The sequence below is a fragment of the Mastigoproctus giganteus genome, chromosome 6 (genome assembly GCF_048544385.1).
Source record: "Mastigoproctus giganteus isolate SK-2022 chromosome 6, ASM4854438v1, whole genome shotgun sequence".
NCBI classification, from domain to species: Eukaryota; Metazoa; Arthropoda; class Arachnida; order Uropygi; family Thelyphonidae; genus Mastigoproctus; species Mastigoproctus giganteus.
Window position 1 is genome coordinate 139,101,038 of NC_143580.1, and position 21,679 is coordinate 139,122,716.

The 21,679-nt window shown below is 37.7% G+C and overlaps 1 protein-coding gene across 2 annotated transcripts in view; it reads left to right on the plus strand.

Annotated features, from left to right (window-relative positions):
* Positions 1-21,679, plus strand: part of Tbce (Tubulin-binding cofactor E) — a 270,639-nt gene that overhangs the window by 202,558 nt on the left and 46,402 nt on the right. For both annotated transcript variants that reach the window (XM_090375351.1, XM_090375353.1), the window contains exon 12: positions 11,408-11,467. In XM_090375351.1, coding sequence (XP_090231477.1) covers positions 11,408-11,467 — 60 coding nt within the window. The remainder of the gene's footprint in view (positions 1-11,407; positions 11,468-21,679) is intronic.

Sequence of the window (21,679 nt, forward strand, 5' to 3'; positions counted from 1 at the left end):
CCACCCCGGGTGCCTTTCTTGTGTTTATCTTCAACAGTTTCTCCTCCACTTTACTCCCAGTTATTTCAAGATTCTGTAGCTTACTGCTAGAGTTGAATACACCTCTGGCATTCCCCTCGCTGAATAACTCCTCATGTGTGAATGTCGATGCAAAATATTCATTTAGTTTGTTAGCTACCTGAGCAGGATCATCAACAGTTGACCCATCAATATCAAGTGGACCAATCTGATTCATCCCCTTCCTTCTAGAGTTTACATAAGTAAAGAACTCTTTGCTGTTTTTCTTTGCATCCCTTGCCAAGGATTTCTCGTAATCTGCCTTCGCCTGCCTAACCTCCTTTGTAACTTGGTTGCATATCAACTTGTATCTATCATAGGCTTCTGTGTCATGTGTTAATTTGTATGTATCCCATGCATTTTTCTTCTCTGCCATATGCCTCATTAGTTCATCTGACATCCATTTTGGCCTAAACCTTGAACAATATTTCTTAGTTGGTATGTAAAGCCTAGTAGCTTCCAAGATGAGTTCTTTGAATGCTTCCCATTTTGAATTTGCTGTTGGTAACATCATCAGTTGGTCCCACTGTATAGAATTTAAATACTGTCTCAGTCCATCGTAGTCGCCGTTACGGAAGCAATAACCCTTCCCTTTACCCCTAATGGTAGTTACCTCTTTGAGTAAATCCCACTTCAGCACACTGTGATCACTGCCACCTAGTGGTTCATTTATCTGCAGATTCTTAATGCATGAAGAATCACTGCTGATAATCAAATCAAGAGTATTACTCCCTCTAGTTGCCTCCCGAACATGCTGATGTAGAAAACAATCATCCAATAAATCCACAAAAGCCCTGCTAGTGTGTGAGTAACCAGCCCCCAAATTCCAGTCAATATCTGGGAAATTAAAATCTCCCATTATAAGACTCCCTGATTTACTGGCCCACTCTATTTCCCTGTACAGTTCCTTATTATACTCATCAGAGTCATTAGGCCTATAGCACACTCCTACTCTCAATTTTGATCTCCCAATGTTTATGTCACACCAAACTGACTCAACACTGCACTGTCCAGCGATGTCGACTGGCTTCACTTCCTTGGTTTTTATGTGTTTTTTAACTAATAGCATAACCCCTCCCCCCTTCCTATCCTGTCTATCCTTTCTGTAGACGTTGTACTCCCCAAATTGCAGTTCTGCATCCCTTATATCTGTGTGACACCACGTCTCTGATATCCCAACAATATCTGCCTTTGATGTTTTGAGCAATACCTCAAATTCATCAAATTTATTTACTAAACTCCTAGCATTGGTGTACACGCAAGTATACCTGCACCTGTTTCTATTCTTAGCTACCCTAACACAACCCATGTGTTTACTTGTACCGCAATGGCTCCCAGCAGTCTCTGAAATACCATGCATCTTGTTTTTCAGGCTTCTGCTCATTCTCATAGAAGCAGTGCAAGAATCTCTTTCACCTCTGCCAGTGGCTACTGTCAATCTATTGGTCTTTGTCTCCCCCCAAGCTAGCAGTTTTCCGACCTAGTTTTACCTAGCAGTTTTACCTAGTTACATTCCATTGTTAGGTGGCATGATAGAAGTTTTCACATCAGTAATTTTGAAAAAGGTGTTCAACAATGCCGAAGTCAAGTGCAGAGTGTTCTCGATAGTATCAAAAAAAAATGAAAGCAACTAGACCTAAGAAAATAAAGACGAAGGTAGCAATGAGTGCTCAAAAATGAAAAAGACTATCGAGATTACTTAAAAGACAAAGAGAAAATCAAACATTGGATTTAGCAGCACCTTCAACCAGCAATGCTGCTGCTGCTTCATCTAACAATGATGTACCTGAAGTGAGTATTAATTATGTACAACGGAACATTACTCCAATTGCAAAGCAGATGGGTTTAAATGAATAAGCTCCTTTTCCTTATGCCGACTACTATTCACATAAGAATGTGCATCAAGAATTTGAAAGGAGATTTATGAAAAATAAGTTCTGTTCTGTGTGCTACATTGAGATCGCCTATGTTTAAAAATGACACAAAGAAACTAGCTGCTAAAGATACACTATTGATATGCACTGCATTTCCCAATGTTGATGTTGATATGCTCCTTGTGTGTAATAGCTGTAGAGGATCACTTGAGAACAACACCATTCCATCTCATTTACCAAAGTTGGATTTAGCGACAAAGAGGCTCATTTCACCTCGCTTACCATTCATGCAAATAAGACACCTGAGACACTCACAGCATTTTGGGCCAAGTGATCAATGTGCCTGTTTCAGTCAACACGATGGTCCATCACTTGCCAAGAGAGATTGACGACGATCGTTGTACAAACATACATAAAAAACACAGGAAAATACAAAAGTACAGTTATTTGATCAGGTTAGTAAGAAAGTGAGTGGTTAAAGCATGGCTTTAGTATTTGGTCGACATGTCTCTATCGATTGTATCAAATCATGATAGATCAGTCATTCTTTGATGAGTCACATGGAAATGAATTTGGCTAAAGACAACATAAGTGAAGCAGTTCTGACTGAGGAAAGTCTCATTGCCCAACAGTAAATGTTGTGAAGCAACGATAAATATCTTAAAATTGCCCCAGGAGAAATTATCGTACCCCAGAGCTTACTGTTTGATGAGCACACAGAGGAACTGTCCTTCCCCAGCATTTATCTTTGACAATTCAGAACTTTTAGAGAGACTTTACATGTCACTCTGTTCATTGATGGCAACGAGAGCAAGCTCATGACCAATGCAGTGTTACTCCCTAATCATCTCAAAAAAAAAAAAAAAAAAAAAAGAGGTAGCAATGAAGGTGATGAGATTGAGAACAAGAGAACTAAGACAGATGGATACAAAGTAAAATACACTGCTCACTACAAGATGTGGAAAATTATACAGGATAACAATTACACTGACATTGATGCCTTCTTCAGGGCGACAATGTAAACCCTATGGCTAGGGCTTGTACGAATGCTTAAATGTTTGCCATGCTGCTTCCTGCAAAACTAGGGCAAGAAACTTGGCACAGGGATAGGTTACATTTAAACTCAAAGAGGATACTCTTTTATTAAATTATGTTCAGTTGAACACAAGCTATAAATTAGTTTAGTTTTTGTTTCTTTGTAATCTGCAATGACAATTAGTAACTGACAGTCTGAAATAACTGCCTAATTTGGAATTTGAGGGTGAAAACAGGAAAATTTTAGTAGTGCCCATTAGTTGGGAGATTTTTTCCACTCCCCCTCCATAAACAACTTTTCAGTGATGCCTAATCATCAGGTTTCCAAGAAATAATCAGCAAATTATCCACTTGCAATAACACAGCCACAACTCTCCATTGCTATGGAAGTTAGTTTTAATCTCAAAACAAATGTTTTGAGATTAAAACATAGAATAGAAACAGCATAGAATAGCAACTATTTATAATCTCTGATTCTACCTCAACATATGAACCAATCAAGATTGAAATGCATATTCGCATAACCTGAGTTGCGATCTGTCCAGTGACACTTAGATGATTTGCAGTTTTGATAACCCCTGATGTTATTACCAAAATTTTTGAACCATCAAAAACAACCACACAGTCACCATTCACATGAATAAAGCCTGAATTTCAATCAGAATTGAGAGAGAGAGAGAGAGAGAGAGAGAGGCGAATTATCTTATGTGGGGCAGCTCCTAAACAGTAGTTCAACTCGGCCATGTTTCTCTATGAGATTAAGAGAACTCTTAAAAGCCAGGTGTGCGTGTGGTTTCTGTTGGTTTGTTTTACTTGGGCACTTAGCTACCAGAAAGCAGCATTCACCTGGAAGACTGCTTCCTGATGCCCATCCCTACTATGAAGAAGCAGGCTACAGCAAGTGCGTACTGTTCAGTCTGAAGAAAGATGGACAAAAACAACAAAAAATTCCTTCATTGCATAGTGGAATCAAGGCAGTTGAGGTTATTGAGCTTAGAGCACCTCAGTCTAGCAGTACCAGCATAATCCCAACCATGGGGAACAACGAGATCCCACCAGGACCAGCATATGTTAAAAAAAAAATAATAAATAATAAAAATCCGCGGTACCACCCTGGATGAAATCAATCACTCCACAAGAAAGAGGCAAAAGAAGCTCGGATGGTAGCAAGCAGGTTCAGGAGATTTTTTGTCTGTACTTTAGGGATACCAAAATGAAGTCTTTCTTCTAAAGATGGCATTGATAACAAAATTCTTCAGAAGTTGAAACATTTCATTGGTTTTCACAAGTTCTTTCTCATTCCCAGAGTAAACCTTCCCAAAGCCAGCATCAACAAAGCCTAAGGTTATCATAGCTATAAAGCAAGAAGGTTACACTGGTACAGTCTTCCTGGCCATTGCATTTTCAGTGGAACAATTAGCATTAGTAGAGGCACATGATGCAAGAAAGCAAGCTTATACAGCATCAGCCAAAAAAAAAAAAAATCCTTTCCCATTTTACTGATCCATTAATTCCAAATGTTTGTCTAGTTCTGCCTTGAATTTATTTAAGCTATCAACTTCCACAACAACAGATGGAAGTTTGTTCCGGTAATCAGCTACCCGATGACTAAAGGCAAACTGCCACACATCTATTCTACAATTGTCTTTCCCTCAGATTTGTAATTTGAGCAAGAGGAAGAATCCTCTCAGCATTAAGCCTACTCAATCCATTCGAGGCCTTATACACCTCAATCAGATCGCCTCACTGCTGCCTAGTCTCCAGAAGCTGAAATTTGCAGAACTTAAGCCTTTCTTCATAAGAGCACCCCCTTTGTTCCCCTCACCATTCTTGTTGCCCTTCTTTGTACTCGTTCTAGCAACTCTTCATCCTTTCAAAAATGAGGCTTCCAGAACTGTACGCTGTACGCAAGGTGTGGCCTGACCATTGCCTTATACAAAGATATATTCACCTCCTTGTCTCTGCTAGCAAAATTCCTATATATCATTGACAAAACTCCATGACCTGCTCTGGCAGCTGTCTGCACTGCTCAGAGAACTTCATATCTGACTGCACAATTACCCCAAGGTCTCTTTCATTCTCCACTACCCTGAGTGTAACACCACATAGTTGGTACATTTCTCTGAGGTTACTGCTACCATATGCAGTACTTTGCATTTGTTAATATTAAACTTCAGTTGCCACTTTTCAGCCCATCTACCCAACTTTTCCAGATCCTGTTGCAGCAGCATACTGTCATTACTGTTATTAACAACTCTGCCAACCTTTGACACTAAGCATGATATACCTTGATCAATATCATTGATAAATATACAAAACAACAATGGGCCCAACACTGAACCCTGAGGGACACCACTAATAGCATTAGTCCACGTAGAACAATACCCATTGATCACTACTCTCTGTCTTCTCTCACTCAACCATTCTTTTATCCATTGAAGCAAATTGCCCTTAATGCCATATTGCTCCAATTTGTACAGTAGTCTTCCATGTACAACAGTATTAAAAGCTTTCCTGAAATCCAAGTATATTATATCAACATCCAGCTCCTTTGTGACCACAGTTGAGGCATATGATGCAAGTAAGCAAGCTTATACAACTTCAGCCAAAAAAAAAAACTTCCCATTTCACCCATCAAGTCACTCCAAATGTTTGTCTAGTTCAGCCTTAAATTTATTTAAGCTAGCAACTTTCACAACAGATGGAAATCTGTTCCAGCAATCAACAACTACCTGCTGGCTAAAGACAAACTTCCACACATCTATTATACAATTGTCTTTCCTCAATATGAATCCATGCCCCCTCAGGTTCTTTATCTGAGCAAGTCCCATCAGCATTGAGCCTACTCAAACCATTCAAGACCTTATACACCTCAATCAGATCACCTCGCAGGTGCCTAGTCTCCAGATGCTGCAACTTGCAGAATTTAAGCCTCTCTTGTAAGAGCACCCCTTTGTTCCTCTCACCAATCTTGTTGCCCTTCTTTGTACATGCTCAAGCAACTCTACATCCTTCTTAAAATGAGATCTACAGACCTGTATGCAGTACCTCAAGGTGTGGCCTGACCACTGCCTTATACAAAGATATATTCACCTCCTTGTCTCTGCTAGCAAAATTCCTATATATCATTGACAAAACTCCATGACCTGCTCTGGCAGCCCATCTGCACTGATCAGAGAACTTCATATCTGACTGCACAATTTTTCCCAGGTCTTTTTCATTCTCCACCTCCCTGAGTATAGTACCACACAGTTGGTACGTTTCTCTTGGGTCACTGCTACCCATATGCAGTACTTTGCATTTGCCACTTCTCAGCCCATCTACCTAACTTTTCTAGATCCTGTTGTAGTAGCATACTGTCTTTACTATCATTAACAACCCTGCCAACCTTTGTATCAACTGCAAACTTGGACATTAAGCCTGATATACCTTTATTGATATCATTGATAAATACACAAAACAAATCAAGAATTGCATTCACTCCAGTTATGTGTTTCTGCATTATTAGTAATGACTGTATATCTCCACAGAGTGCTAACAAGGTCAGATTTTCTTCTTGGTGTTGATAGCATTGTATATGCTTTCTTTCCATTGTAGATTTGTTTGAGATATTCTACCTCATTAGGAGGCCAAGTCCTTCTCTTTGTTAGCAAGTTTCTTCTTGCACTGTGTACATTTTGTCTAGCAATAGTGAGCTCCAGCATCCACCATTGGTTGCTGCTATTAAAAAGCATTTTCATCTGGTAGATTTTTCACTCACTGATAGAACAGCTTGTTCAATGTATTATGAATCAGACGAGTAAAATTTAAAATTTTCCCATTTTCAACTATACCTTACCATATATCACAGAGAACTTGATTGGTATATTCTGTACACTTGGCATGACACTTTTTTTTTTTCTTTTTTTTTTTTTACAAACCTGCCCAAAGTTTAAACTAACATCATCTTGATTGAAAGGAATTTCTCTTATCACAACATCAATCAGTTTTTAATGAAAAAATAAAAGCTAGATGGAGAGTTATTCAAAATTTGAAAAAAAAAATTTCAATTAAATATCCTTCTAGATAATTGCCCAGAAACTTTATAATGACAATGAATTTAGGCCATATGCAATAATCTAAGCAAAGTACTATATCAGGAAGAATGACTGCACTTGTTGAATGTTCAAAGACTAATGCTATTTGTTCCTTTAATGAACAGAAAAACATTGAGAACATGTGCAACTATAAACAAAAATGTAAGAGACAAATTTTCTGTTTTTATATTCTGGAAAAGTTACATGTGGTCAGAGAAGTTCACAAAATAAAGAACATTGTTGTATTTAGCATTCACATGGCCCAAACTGCATCCAACTCAAACTTATGTACTACCATACTCCTGTGCTGCCCACTTGGCTTTATCAGACATCTTGCACCCTTACCATAAGGTAAGGGAGCAAGGTGCTTGATGGCTGGAGCAGATTATCAAAAGTAATTGTTACCCAATGATGCTCCAGTTAACGTCTGCATTTAATGGAGGAACATCACAAGGCATTATTATGCATACCAGGTGAAGAACCCTACAAAATTGCGCAACAGGAGCAGACCCTTACCAAAGCCACTAATCTAAAGCACATGCTTGAGCTTTATTTGATGCCATGAATGCAAAAGATGGACACAGGAGTGGGCATCCATCAATCTCTTGAAATGAGGATAGAATTGCAGTAGTTCGGGAAATTGTTGCAAGAGATCTTCATTCGATGCTCAAAGTGATGGCTGAGTTGGATGTGAATAAGGATGCGATTCGTCAAATTTTGTGTGACGTTTAGGGGAAAAGGTCTGTGCAAAATTTTTGCCACAGCCTCATGAATGATCAGAAGCAACAAAGAGTGTCATGCAAAGACTTCATCCAGACTTATCAAGACAATCCTAATTTTCTTGACTGTATTGTCAATGGAGATGAGTGTTGGGTATTTCAGTGTGACACGGAGATGAAGCATCAGAGCAGGCAGAGAACTTCAGAATCATCACCAAGGCCTTAAAAGTTTTGTTTAAAGAAGTGCAGGATCAAGATGATGCTAATCATGTTTTTTGACAAACAGTGTGTGTTTTTTGGCAAACAGTAATTCACAAGGAATTTGAACCAGAGAGAGAGTGTCAATGCTTCATTCTGCATAGAGGTGCTTCAAAAAGTATTGAATTGTATTTCCCAGGTGAGGCCACAATTTTGAGAGAAAGGCAGATGGTTTTTTTTTTTTTTTGTTTTTTTTTCGCATTACAATGCTCCTGTCCATTCCACACTCAATCATTCACCCTACCTCCTGATCTAGCATCAGCAGACTGCTGAGGACATAACTACTGAACTGAACATCATCTCTTTGGATGCAGAGGACTGACTCCTTTCAAAAACTTATAGAACAGTGTAATAAATGCATTCGATCAAATAGTAATTACTTTGAATAAAAAAAATAAAAAAACGTTTTTGAGCTCCTTCACTTTGTGTTCTTTTTATTGCACCAGTTCAGGAACTTTATTGCCACAATTCATAGGTATAGCAGGTCCCAATATTAATCACAATAGGACTCTCATATACTATATTACAGAAGTGGTTATTTTACAATATGATGAGTGATGGCAAACTTCTATAAATCGAACTTATCTCTCTCATTTGAATTAAGTCTCATATGGTAATTAGTTTACAAAAGATGAAAATAAAAATAAAAATAAAATCTATCTATGAAATACAGTCAGTTGAATGGGATTACAGTTTATACTGGGACCATTACTCAAAAAACACTGTGCAAATCAGAACTGGTAGTTATGCTAGATTAATAAGAGAATTATAAAAATTCCTGGAATTACATATTCTAGGAAAACAGCAGTATGCATGTTGCCAATTACAGGGAAAATTCCATGTTGTCTGTGCACATGTGAAGTGGTTGGATCTGTATACAAATGTACATTTGACCATTAAAGGCATGTTTTCGTTGTGTAGAGTTCTAACAGGAGTTTTATGATTTTTGATTGGAGATCTGTGGGGAGTGGTAACTGAGAACTGAGGTAATCTGTTGCACAAGTATTGTGAGTTGGAACTCATTCAAGAGTTTGATTTTAATCTCTGTTTATGCAGTTGGCTTAGTGTTGGGCTGCGTGGATTAACAGTGTAGTGCTGTGTTCAGGTATTTAGAGTGGTAATATTCTGTCTAAGGACACTGCCACTAATGCAGAAAAAAAGTAAGGTCTTGCATTCAGGATGCGAAACTTCTGGAGTCACACACACGTGCTTGGGGGGGAAGCTAAAAGTGATTTAAGACAAAAAAGACAAGTGTTACGATGATTCAGACTGACTTGAAATTTTCCATGCAGTGTAAATGGATGTTAAAGCCACATGGTGTTCCTAGCCATGATTAATAGGATGTTTACTAGTAGAGATGGCGTCATTATCCCTCTATCAAGATGATGGTTAGACTGCATTTGGAATATTTGGAGATTGCACCTGAAAAAAGATATAGAACTTCTGGAGAGGAGTCAAAGAAGGGCAAATTAATGCAGATCAGCAAATGGCTTGGTTGTAGACTGCAAAGTTTGATAATTAAGCATCTAAGAGGAGATGTGATTGAGGTTTATCAAGTGCTGAAGGGTTTGAAGGGAAAACATATCTTAGTAATGAATTACTGAGATATGTTTTCCCTCCTTGATGAGACAAGAACCAGGGAGCACAAATACAAAATCCCAGGGATTAAGAGAAGACTGGTTCTCATGTACTTCACCTATGGCAGAAGCAGTAAGTCTGTCTGAATTGGGTAGTTACCTTGTGGTAATTGCTTTTAGTATATTATATGTGTGTGTAATTTACATTAAGTGTATTGTATATTCATTGAATGTGATTCTGAATCCATGACCTTGCATTCAACAGACAGCCAGTGTTATTTATATCAATACCTGTATACCTGAAATTTCTGATCTAAAAGTCATAGCCAGATTGTTTTTAATATCCCTGGGTTCATGGTTGAACTGTTCCTTAACTCTGGTAATACTTCTATCAAGCCAGGGAAGGTATAAAAAAAAAAAAAAAATACTACAATTGGCTTTATCCAGCCAAATAAAAAAAAAAAAAAAAAAGTAATAAATAGCAGCATAAAATCAACACTCTGTTATATAATGTTGATTACCATTTTCCCACCTTAAATTTGATAAAGAAGCACATTGCTCAGCAGTCTACTTTGTGTGTAGACATAAAGTTTTCTTCCTCAGTGTCATCTGATTGTGGTTTATTTTGTGATATGCTTTTTCCCTATGCACAAAGCCTTTTTACCAATGTTATGTATTATGTTATAAATTTGTTATGAAATTATGTTACATAATACATTTTAAAATTTTATATAGTTTGAAAATTTGTAATAACATATACAATATTAAAGTATACATCTCTGCAAACTTATAATGACTCTATGGGCCCTAAGAAGTATTTTTTTCATAGAATTTTTAAAATTCCTAAAAATGAAAAGTTTATGTGCAAATATTTTATAAAGTTAATTTATTCGTATTCTGGCTTGGTTGCCCACTATTAGTCAAGTTATTTCAAAAATCAGATTTGATTTTTTTTTTTTTTATTGTAAAAAATATGTAAAAAAAAAAACCCTCATCATTGTTAGTCCTTTTTTTGATGCAGTACTACATATAATACTTACTACATCTATTTATCTATCACTTGATTCAATTTCCTTAGCTTCTGAAACTGAATTCCAGCTATTATATGCCAAAATTGGATAATAGTGATGGACAAGCATGATCGCCTCTTCCTGCAATTTTAATTTTTTTTTTTTATGCTGAAATTCATTATAAACTGTCTATGGTCACTTAAAAACACAGATAAGAGATGGTAGCACTTACTGGAAGATTTGCAATGCATGTAGAATGTATATATCCATACATACCAAAAAAAAAAAAGGTTAAAGCATGTTTGTATCATACTTATATCGGTAGAATGGACATGTAATTACAAATTTCTCTCCTGCTTTGACAGTCATTTTTGTGTTAATTCCTCACCTAAGTAAGAATATTACTTAATCAGATAAATGCAAATAATAACTTCACTATGGATTTAAAATAAAAAGATATCAAAAATCAAATAAATCTATAAATAATAAAAGAGCTTAGCAAAGATAAGAATTCATGTCTACACAATAACCAGCCTCTTCTGATATTTCAAACTCTCCAATATAAAATTAACATGATTACATTTAATTTGATAAGTTTTCCTGTTTACTGTTTTTTAGATAATTGAAATGTATTTCAGAATTTTATTATTAGAAAATAACTTTTATTCAGTTTAACTTATAAACTGAATAAAAGTTATATATGAAATATATAACTTTTGTTCAGTTTATATGTTAATTTCTACTTTCTGGAATAATTCTTTGCTGAGGTATAAATATTCATCAATTTTATTAATTTTATAGTGTATGGTGCTCCTGAAGTTGGACAACAGCCATCAGCAGCATTTAAAAATAATTTAATATGTATCCTTTGGAGAAAGTATAGAAGCAGTGCTTGTCTTTCATTTAATAAAATTTAATAAAATTGGTCTGCTTCCCACTTTTTCCCCATGACTTTCTTTATTATTTAAAGTATACATGCTAATTTTATTACTAATAAAAAATGTATTTATTATGTGAGTGGGGGATTTCTGGCTGTGTATTTACTTTTATCATATATGAACACAAAATGACTGGTGATAGCTGTGAGAAATAAACACTCAACTCCAAGGTATATAAGAGCAGAATAGTTTATTAAATACTGCATAATAAATAAATTGCCTAAACATTTAAAACCCTTAACCCTACAGCATTGTTTTGCACACTGATGTTTCAAAACAGTATTCATGCTCTTGGGTTAAGTGTTTTAAATGCCAAGCTAATTTATGTAATGAGACTGAAGCATTTAAAGTTTTCTAGCATGAGTTAAACTTGTATCTTTGCTGCTCTATTTAATTTATTAACTAGCGTAACAAAGATAACTATTTAATGCATAAATAGAGCTCATTAGTTTTATTATTTTTTTTTTCTGTCGATGGTGAAAACTACAATTAGCATTCTATGATAAGAGAGATGTTTGAAATGTTCATGGCCTGAGTATGAAGGGTTTATTTGAGGAGTCTGGTAATGTGTTACTTTCAGTGTAGTCCTCTTTGGGGCAATACACTTTTGCCGCCGATTCTGTGATGCATTGACTCCAGCTGCAAAGAAAGTATCCATTCCAGTAATGACATCACTGTTAGTGGGGAAAATGGATGCAAGCCAGGTATTTTTTTCAAATTAGGAAATAGGTGAAAGTCTGATGGTGCTAGATTTGGTGAATATGAGAGATGGTTTAAGATTTCAGAGCTGCACTCATGCAGTGCAGCTATGGAAATGACTTGTGAGTAGGCATGTTGTCCTAGTGGGAGACTTTGCTGAGTTTTCCTCGACATTTGTCTTTGATGTTTTCATGCAAATGTCTCAAAATGTCTGTGTAATATGCCCCTGTGACTGATTGCCCTTTCTGAAGGTAATACCCTAGCGACACTCCATCAGCAGGAATCAACTCAACTTTCTTTGGAGGGGGAGAAGAGCTGTGTTGCCACTGCAAGGACTGCTCCTTTGTATCTGGCTGAAACTGGTGGACCCATGTCTCATCCGTCACAATCCTTGCAAGGAAATTTGCTGGATTTGCTTGAAAATGATGCAGTTGTTTATGTAAACTTGACACTTGTGCATTTTTGATCTGCTGTCAACAATTTTGGGACCATCGTTCAGATGAGATGCCCAAGACCCTGCCAATATACCAAACTGTCACTTGTCGATCACTCATCACCAGATCATGCACACTCTCAACAACTTTTGGATCGATGGTGTTGCGGGTCTTCCATAGTGTGTGTCATCTTCCGAGCTCTCCCTCTCTCATTTAAGCAGTGCTGCCCACTTCTCAACCATGAAATAGGAAGGGACATTTTACCCCAATGTTGCCACAACATCCTCACAAATTGCCCTTGGCACACAACATCCTCACGAATAGTTCCTATTTTTTTTCAAATATTGGAAACACAACTTTGTTGATTTCAGGATTTGTAATCAAAAAAGATATTATTGAAACTGCATGAAATTTGGTAGGTTGCTGTTTGAAGTGTTAAGTATAGAAATTTTTAACAAGTCCAACTCTTTGGAAGCAGTTACATATTAATTTATTGCATAGAGAAACTATTGTTGACCGGGCTAGCCAGGTGGGTAAAGTGCCTGCCTGGCAACCCAAAGGTTGTGGGTTCAAATCTCACCTCGGGCTTGGATCAGAGTAAAAATGTAAAAACTTTGGGTGATACATGGCCACAGAAGCCAACAACTAACAAAAAAAAAAAAAAAAAAGAGAAACTATTAAAAGTTATTTTTTATTTACCCTGTAGTTATTTTTCATCTCCAATAGCTAATTTACATTTCTACGTTCATTATTTGGAGTTCTTTTGATTGCAATAGTTTCCTTCATCTGCCATGCAAGAAATTTAAAGCGTAGTCTCATTAACGATAAGCAAATTGATCTCATATTGTGGAGGCCCTTTGACAAGTGTTGCCTTGGTATTGCACTACTCTGCACTTTTCCATTGGAGAAGTGTATTGTTTTATATCCCTTCCTTCCTCCAGAAGAGGCCTTTCATTGATTAGGACCACCCTATCCCTTGGGATAAAATGGGTGGTTTCTTTTTCTGTAACATCAGTGATTGTTGTCACTTTTACTTCAGCCATACAAAGAACATATGGCCAAAGATTTGATATATGTACATAATCTCCATAAAAATTTGTGGTAAGACTTTTTTTTTTTTTTTGTTTACTGGTTAGCATTAGCAGAGGCATTTGATGCAAGAAAGCAAGCTTATATAGCATCAGCCAAAAAAAAAAAAAAAAAAAAAAAACCCTTCCCACTCTTCACCCATCCATTCTCTCCAAATTGTTTGTCTAGTTCTGCCTTGAACTTATTTAAGTTGTTGACCTCCATTAGAACAGATGGAAGTTTGTTCCAACTATCAACCACCTGCTGGCTAAAGGCAGATTTTTGCACATCTTTTCTAAATTTGTCTTTCCTCAATTTGAATTTATGTATCCTTAGGCAATTAATCTGGACAAAAGGAAGAATCCCATCAGCTTGTTATTTGTTATTCTGGTTTTTAGGAGCATTAGCAACTAAGGCCATATTGCTCCGGGATATGCGGTGGTCATTCCCTGACCTTTCCGCATCCTCCGTATTTGGTGGTGACGGGCTCGAATCCCGGTCCCATCAGCATTGAGCTTGCTCAAACCATTCAAGGCCTAATACACCTCAATCAGATCACTGCGCAGGTGCCTAGTCTCCAGACACCGCAATTTGCAGAACTTAAGTCAATCTTTGCAAGAACAACCTTTTGTTCCATTCACCAATCTTCTTCTCTACTCCAAAGGTCGTGGGTTCGAATCCCGCCTCGGGCTTGGATCAAAGTACTGCAAAAAATCTTGGGAGGTGCACTATGACCACAGAAGCCAATACGCCAATAACAAAAAAAAAAAAAAATCTTCTCTACTCTTCTCTGTACTTGTTCGAGCGGCTCTACATCCTTCCTAAAATGAAGCCTCGAGACCTGTATACAGTACTCAAGGTGTGGTATGACCATTGCATTATGCAAGGGGATAATCACCTCCTTATCCCTGCTAGAGGCTACTCCGTAGCCAGGTGGGAAGGAGCAGCAGTGCATAGCACACGCTTCTTGATTAGACCGGGGTTCGAGCCCGTCACCACCAAATACGGAGGATGCGGAAAGGTCAGGGAATGACCACCGCATATCCCGGAGCAATATGGCCTTAGTTGCTAATGCTCCTAAAAACCAAATAACAAACATAACATCTCTGCTAGAAAAATTCCTGTATATCATTGACAAGACACAATGAGCTATTCTTGCAGACTGTCTGCACTGCCCAGAAAAATTCATATCTGACTGCACGATTACCCCCAGGTCTTTTTCATTCTCTACCACCCTGAGTGTAGTACCACACAGTTGATACATTACTCTGGGGTTACTGCTACCTGTATGCAATACTTTACATTTGTCAATGTTAAACTTCAGTTGCCACCGCTCAGATCCTGTTGCAGCAGTGTACTGTCATTAGTGTCATTAACAGCCCTGCCAACCTTCGTATTGTCTGAAAACTTGGACATTAAGCCTGATATACCTTCATCAATATCATTGATAAATATAGAAAACAACGATGGGCCCAACACAGATCACTGGGGGAGACCACTGATAACATTAGTCCATGAAGAGCAGTGTCCATTGATTACCACACTCTGTCTTCTCCCACTCAACCATCCCTTTATCCATAGCAGCAACTTTAATGCCATACTGCTCCAACTTGTACAGTAGTTTTCCCTGTGCAACAGTATCAAAAGCTTTCCTGAACTCCGAGTATATGATATCAAAATTATTTTTTGCTTCCAGTTCTTTTGTGTATCTCATTGTAGTATCCAATCAAATTGGTCAGACAAGACTTTCCCTTAAAAACCTGTGTTGTGTCTGAACTATAACTGCAGATTTGTCTAGATGATCCTGTAGTGCTTCTTTAACCAGCGCCTCCATTAATTTCCCCGGAACAGAAGTTAAACTAATAGGTCTGTAATTACTTGTCACCCTTTGATCCCTCCCCTTGTGAATTGGGGTCACATTTGTACATATCCAGTCCCTGGGTATCTCCACTGAGTTCTAGGAAGCTCACATAATTATGGCTAAGGGTTTGCTTACTTCCTTGACCACCTCCTTTAATATAACTGGGCAGATCCCATCCACCCCAGGTGCCTTTCTTATGTTTAACTTCAACAATTTTTCCTCCAATTTGCTCTCAGTTATTACAAAATCATTTAGCTCCCTGCCAGAGTTTGATAAACTTCTGCCATTCCCCTCCCTGAATAACTCCTCATATGTGAATTTAGATGCAAAATACTCATTCAGTTTATCAGCTACATAAGCAGGGTCCTCAACAGTTGAACCATTGATATCAAGTGGACCAATCTGATTCATCCCCTTCCTTCTAGAGTTTACATAACTAAAGAACTCTTTGCTGTTTTTCTTTGCATCCTTTGCCAAGGGTTTTTCGTAATCTGCTTCTGACTGCCTAACCTCCTTTGTGACTTGATTACACACCAGCTTATACCTCCCATAGGCTTCTGTGTTACCTGATGATTTATATGAATCCCATGCATTTTTCTTCTCTGCCACAAGTCTCATTAGTTCGCCTGACATCCATTTAATCTTGAACAGTATTTCTTAGTTGGTTGTAGGTCCTCTGTAGAAATGTACTCTTCTGTGAGGAATCCCTCACAGAGGAGGAGGTATTCTATTTGGTAAGACTAACTCAGCTCATGGTAATGTAGAATTTTCTGCACATTTGTAAATTAATTAAATCTTCCAGAAGCTAATGATTATAATCAGTTTAGGAAAATGTATATGGTTTAGCAGTTTTTAAAGATTTGTATTCTGAACATTGTTGTGTCACATTCTAATGCACATAATGTTAGGCCTAAATATGCTGACAAAAGCAGATTGCATTAATGAATCTAAATGCTAAGAGGTTAAATTTTAAATAAATGTAATTGTTACTTACCTTTGTATTCAGAGTTATTTGTTGTATATAGAGCTAACTGATCTTTACTTGATTGTCTTTGTATATAAAACTGTATACTGGAATCACTCTTTACTACAGTAGAGCATTTTGCTAGAAAGTCATAAAAGTTCTGCATGTAACTAAAGGAGGCATTAAATGTGTGATTTCTGTTATGTCACTGCTAGAATGAAATGGGAGTTATGAAAGAGGAAAATACAGAGTAGAAGAAAATTGCTGTTATGGCTGGAAAACTTTAAAGAACTTAAATCATGCATAAGTTTTAGTAAGAAGCAGTTAGTTGCCAATAGTGTTTTGGATATTGTGCATTAATGTGGATTTTGTTTTCATAGGTGTCTAAGCTTCGTTTAATAAGTTGTGTTATTTTTTTTTATGTAAGAGATCACTTTCAGTCTTTCCAAGAAGCAGCTTTTATTCATACTAATGATACTATTTACTAATGATATTAAGAGTAGGCGACCGGCGGAATTACTTAACAAGTACAGGTCACTGTTGAAATAAAGCCGTGAATTAGGGTTGAATTTGAAAGTGTCTGCAATTCTGCCCAGACACGATAGGAGGGAGTATATGATGAGAGCCCTGTCGATCAATTCGGCCCTGGAAAGATTGTGCAAGGCTCAAGGGGTAGAATTTTTTTCAGCCTGGTCTGTACTTGTTAACAGGAGAGACTGCTTCTACAGGGATGGGATACACTTAAATAGAAAGGGTGCAAGAATGTTTGTTGATGCTATCGAGGCAGTGTTAGGTGGGTCGGAAAACTGCTAGATTGGGGGGATACAAGGACTAATAGATTAACAGTAGCCACTGGCAGAGGTGAAAGTGATTCTTGCACTGCTTCTATTGGAATGAGCCGCAGTCTGGAAAATAAGATGCAGGATATTTCAGAGACTGCTGGGAATCATTGGGGTACAAATAAACACATGGGTTGTGTTAGGGTAGCTAAGAAAAAGAACAGGTGCATGTATACTTGCGTGTACACCAATGCTAGGAGTTCAGTAAATAAATTTGATGAATTTGAGGTATTGCTCAAAACATCAAAGGCAGATATTGTGGGGATTTCAGAGACGTGGTGTCACACAGATATAAGGAATGCAGAACTGGAATTTGAGGAGTACAATGTCTACAGAAAGGATAGACAGGATAGGAATCAAAATTGAGAGTAGGAGTGTGCTATAGGCTTAATGACTCTGCTGAATATAATAAGAAACTCTACAGGGAAATAGAGTGGGCCAGTAAATCAGAGAGTCTTATAATGGGGGATTTTAATTTCCCAGATATTGACTGGAATTTGGGGGCTGGTCACTCACACACTAGCAAGGCTTTTGTGGATTTATTGGATGTGATAGTTTTCTACATCAGCATGTTCGGGAGGCAACTAGAGGGAGGAATACTCTTGATTTGATTATCAGCAGTGATTCTTCATGCATTAAGAATCTGCAGATAAATGAACCACTAGGTGGCAGTGATCACAGTGTGCTGAAGTGGGATTTACTCAAAGAGGTAACTACCATTAGGGGTAAAGGGAAGGGTTATTGCTTTCGTAAAGGCGACTACGATGGACTGAGACAGTATTTAAATTCTTTACAGTGGGACCAACTGATGATGTTACCAACAGCAAATGCAAAATGGGAAGCATTCAAAGAACTTATCTTGGAAGCTACTAGGCTTTACTTACCAACTAAGAAATATTGTTCAAGGTTTAGGCCTAAATGGATGTCAGATGAACTAATGAGGCATATGGCAGAGAAGAAACATGCATGGGATACGTACAAATTAACACATGACACAGAAGCCTATGATAGATACAAGTTGATCTGTAACCAAGTTACCAAGGAGGTTAGGCAGGTGAAGGCAGATTACGAGAAATCTTTGGCAAGGGATGCAAAAAAAACCGCAAGCAGTTCTTTACTTATGTAAACTCTAGAAGGAAGGGGATGAATCAGATTGGTCCACTTGATATCGATGGGTCAATTGTTGATGATCCTGCTCAGGTAGCTAACAAACTAAATGAATATTTTGTATCGACATTCACACATGAGGAGTTATTCAGCAAGGGGAATGCCAGAGGTGGATTCAACTCTGGCAGTAAGCTAGAAAATCTTGTAATAACTGAGAGTAAAGTGGAGGAGAAATTGTTGAAGATAAATACAAGAAAGGCACCTGGGGTGGATGCGATCTATCCAGTTATATTAAAGGAGGCAGCAAAGGAAGTAAGCAAACCCTTAGCCATAATTATGAGAGTTTCCTTGGACTCAGGGAAGTACCCATGGACTGGAGATGTGCAAATGTGACCCCAATTCACAAAGGAGGATCAAATGGCGACACAAGTAATTATAGACCTGTTAGTTTAACTTCTGTTCCTGGAAAATTAATGGAGGCACTGGTTAAAGAAGCACTGCAGGATCATCTAGACAAGACTTCAGTTATAGCTCAGACACAGCATGGTTTTGTAAAGGGCAAGTCTTGCCTGACCAATTTGATTGGATACTATGATGCAGTCACAAAAGAACTGGATGCAGGGAATAACTTTGATATTATATACTTGGATCTTAGAAAGGCTTTTGATACTGTTGCACATGGAAGACTGCTGCACAAATTGGAGCAGTGTGGCATTGGAGGCAAATTGCTGCTATGGATAAAGGTGTGGTTGAGGGGGAGAAGACAGAGAGTGGTAATCAATGGACACTGCTCATCATGGACTAATGTTATTAGTGGAGTCCCTCAGGGTTCAGTATTGGGTCCATTATTGTTTTCTGTATTTATAAATGATATTGATGATGGTATATCAAGCTTAATGTCCAAGTTTGCAGACAATACGAAGGTTGGCAGGGTTGTCAAGGACACTATGTTATTGCAACAGGATCTGGAAAGGTTGAGCAGATTGGCTGAGAGGTGGCAAATGAAGTTTAACATTGACAAATGTAAAGTACTACATATGGGAAACAGCAATCCCAGAGCAACGTATCAACTCTGTGGTACTACACTGACAGTGGTAGAGAATGAAACGGACTTGGGGGTGGTTGTGCAGGCAGATATTAAGTTTTCTGAGCAGTGCAGATGGGCTGCAAGAGTAGCTCATGGTGTATTGTCGATGATATATAGGAATTTTTCTAGCAGGGATAAGGAGGTGATTATTCCCTTGTATAAGGCAATGGTCGGGCCACACCTAGAGTACTGTATACAGGTCTGGAGGCCTCATTTCAGAAGGATGTAGAGATGCTGGAACGAGTACAGAGAAGGGCAACGAGATTAGTGAATGGAACAAAGGGGTGCTCTTACGAAGAAAGGCTTAAGTTTTGCAAATTACAGTGTCTGGAGACTAGGCACCAGCGAGGTGATCTGATAGAGGTGTATAAAGCCTTGAATGGTTTGAGCATGCTCAATGCTGATGGGATTCTTCCTCTTGCTCAGAATAATCACCTGAGAGGGCATAAATTCAAATTGAGGAAGGACAGATGTAGGATAGACGTGAGGAAATTTGCCTTTAGCCAGCGGGTAGTTGGTTGGTGGAACAGACTTCCAACCCCTGTCGTGGAAGTTGATAGCCTAAATAAGTTTAAGGCTCAGCTGGACAGGTATTTCGAACGAACAGAGGGGTAAAGTGGAAGTGGTTATTTTTTATTTATTTATTTATTTATTTTATTTTATCTTTTTTTTTTTTGGCTGATGCTGCATAAGCTTGCTTTCTTGCATCAAATGCCTCTACTAATGCTAATACTAATACCAATGAAAATAAAAGATTTGATTAATATCTACACACAAATTTACAGTTTCAATTCCTTTGATGAAGAAAGGGAGATGAGAAGACAAAACTCCTTTTTTTTTTTTTTTTGATTCAATTATTGATTGTACATTGTTTCTTTGGACTTAAATTTGAATATTTATTTAACAGTCACATTGCCCTATGCTGCATTAAAACGAAAATGAGAAAGTTGGCCACTTAATCTCCATTAAGTGGCCAACTTTCTCATTCTCTTTTTAATGCAGCATAGGGCAATGTCTTTTTTTGTTAGCACTATATTGCAATAATTTTTTGAGCTGACATGTAGGGAAAATACAGATAAGGCTTAACCTCATTTATTTGTACTATTTAATTTATACGTTTCATATAAGGAAAATAAATTTTGTTCTTTTATTAATTTTTAAAATGCTTGTTATTTTTAGGTTGATGATCACAGTGTGATTGACAGTTGGAACCTGACAAGATTGGTTCTGAAATATCAGTTCTGCATCTCAACCAGAACTTAATACATTAATAATTTAATACTTCCCTGTACAGCTCAAGCACTCCATGTAGTTCCTAGAAGCAGTGTACAGATTACATTGTACCATATATTGGAGAGCATTATTCATTTAATTAATGCAGCTTTAGAAATGGTATAAGAGAAAACATGTAGAAAAGTAAAAAATATATATTTTTTTGAATTAAGATTAATTTACATGAATTTATTTTATTTATTTGAAGGGGGGGTTACTATTATCACCTGATGTTTCAGGAGCTGACCTGCTCTGTTCTGACATGTGGGAAAAAGCAGCAGTGCGTAGCACACGCTCCTTGATTATACCGGGGTTCGAGCCCGTGACCACCAAATGCGGAAGGTCAAAAAATGACCACCGCATATCCCCGGAGCAATATGGCCTTAGTTGCTAATGATCCTAAAAACCAAATAACAACAAAAAACAACATCTCTGTTCTGAAGCTAGAGGAATCTAGGAGCAGGACTACTGGTTGCTGAAGTGCTAATATTAGTATCAGTAGTGGCAAATCATTATTATTTTTAGCCATATGGTTCAAGGAAGCCTGAGGCTTATGCTGCACCAGACAAAAAAAAAACCCGAGTTACCCTGAGAGAGAGAGAGAGAGAGAGAGAGAGAGAGAGAGAGAGAGAGAGAGAGAGATATTGACAGAAGTAGAAAGGAATCACCAAGAAAGAGAAGAATGGTGATATCCATCTCAGGATTCTGGGTGTGCCAAGCCCATACTCACCAGATGTGAGCCAGATGCCAGACGAAAGTTTATTCCTACAATCAACTACCCACTGACTGAAGACAAGTTTCTGC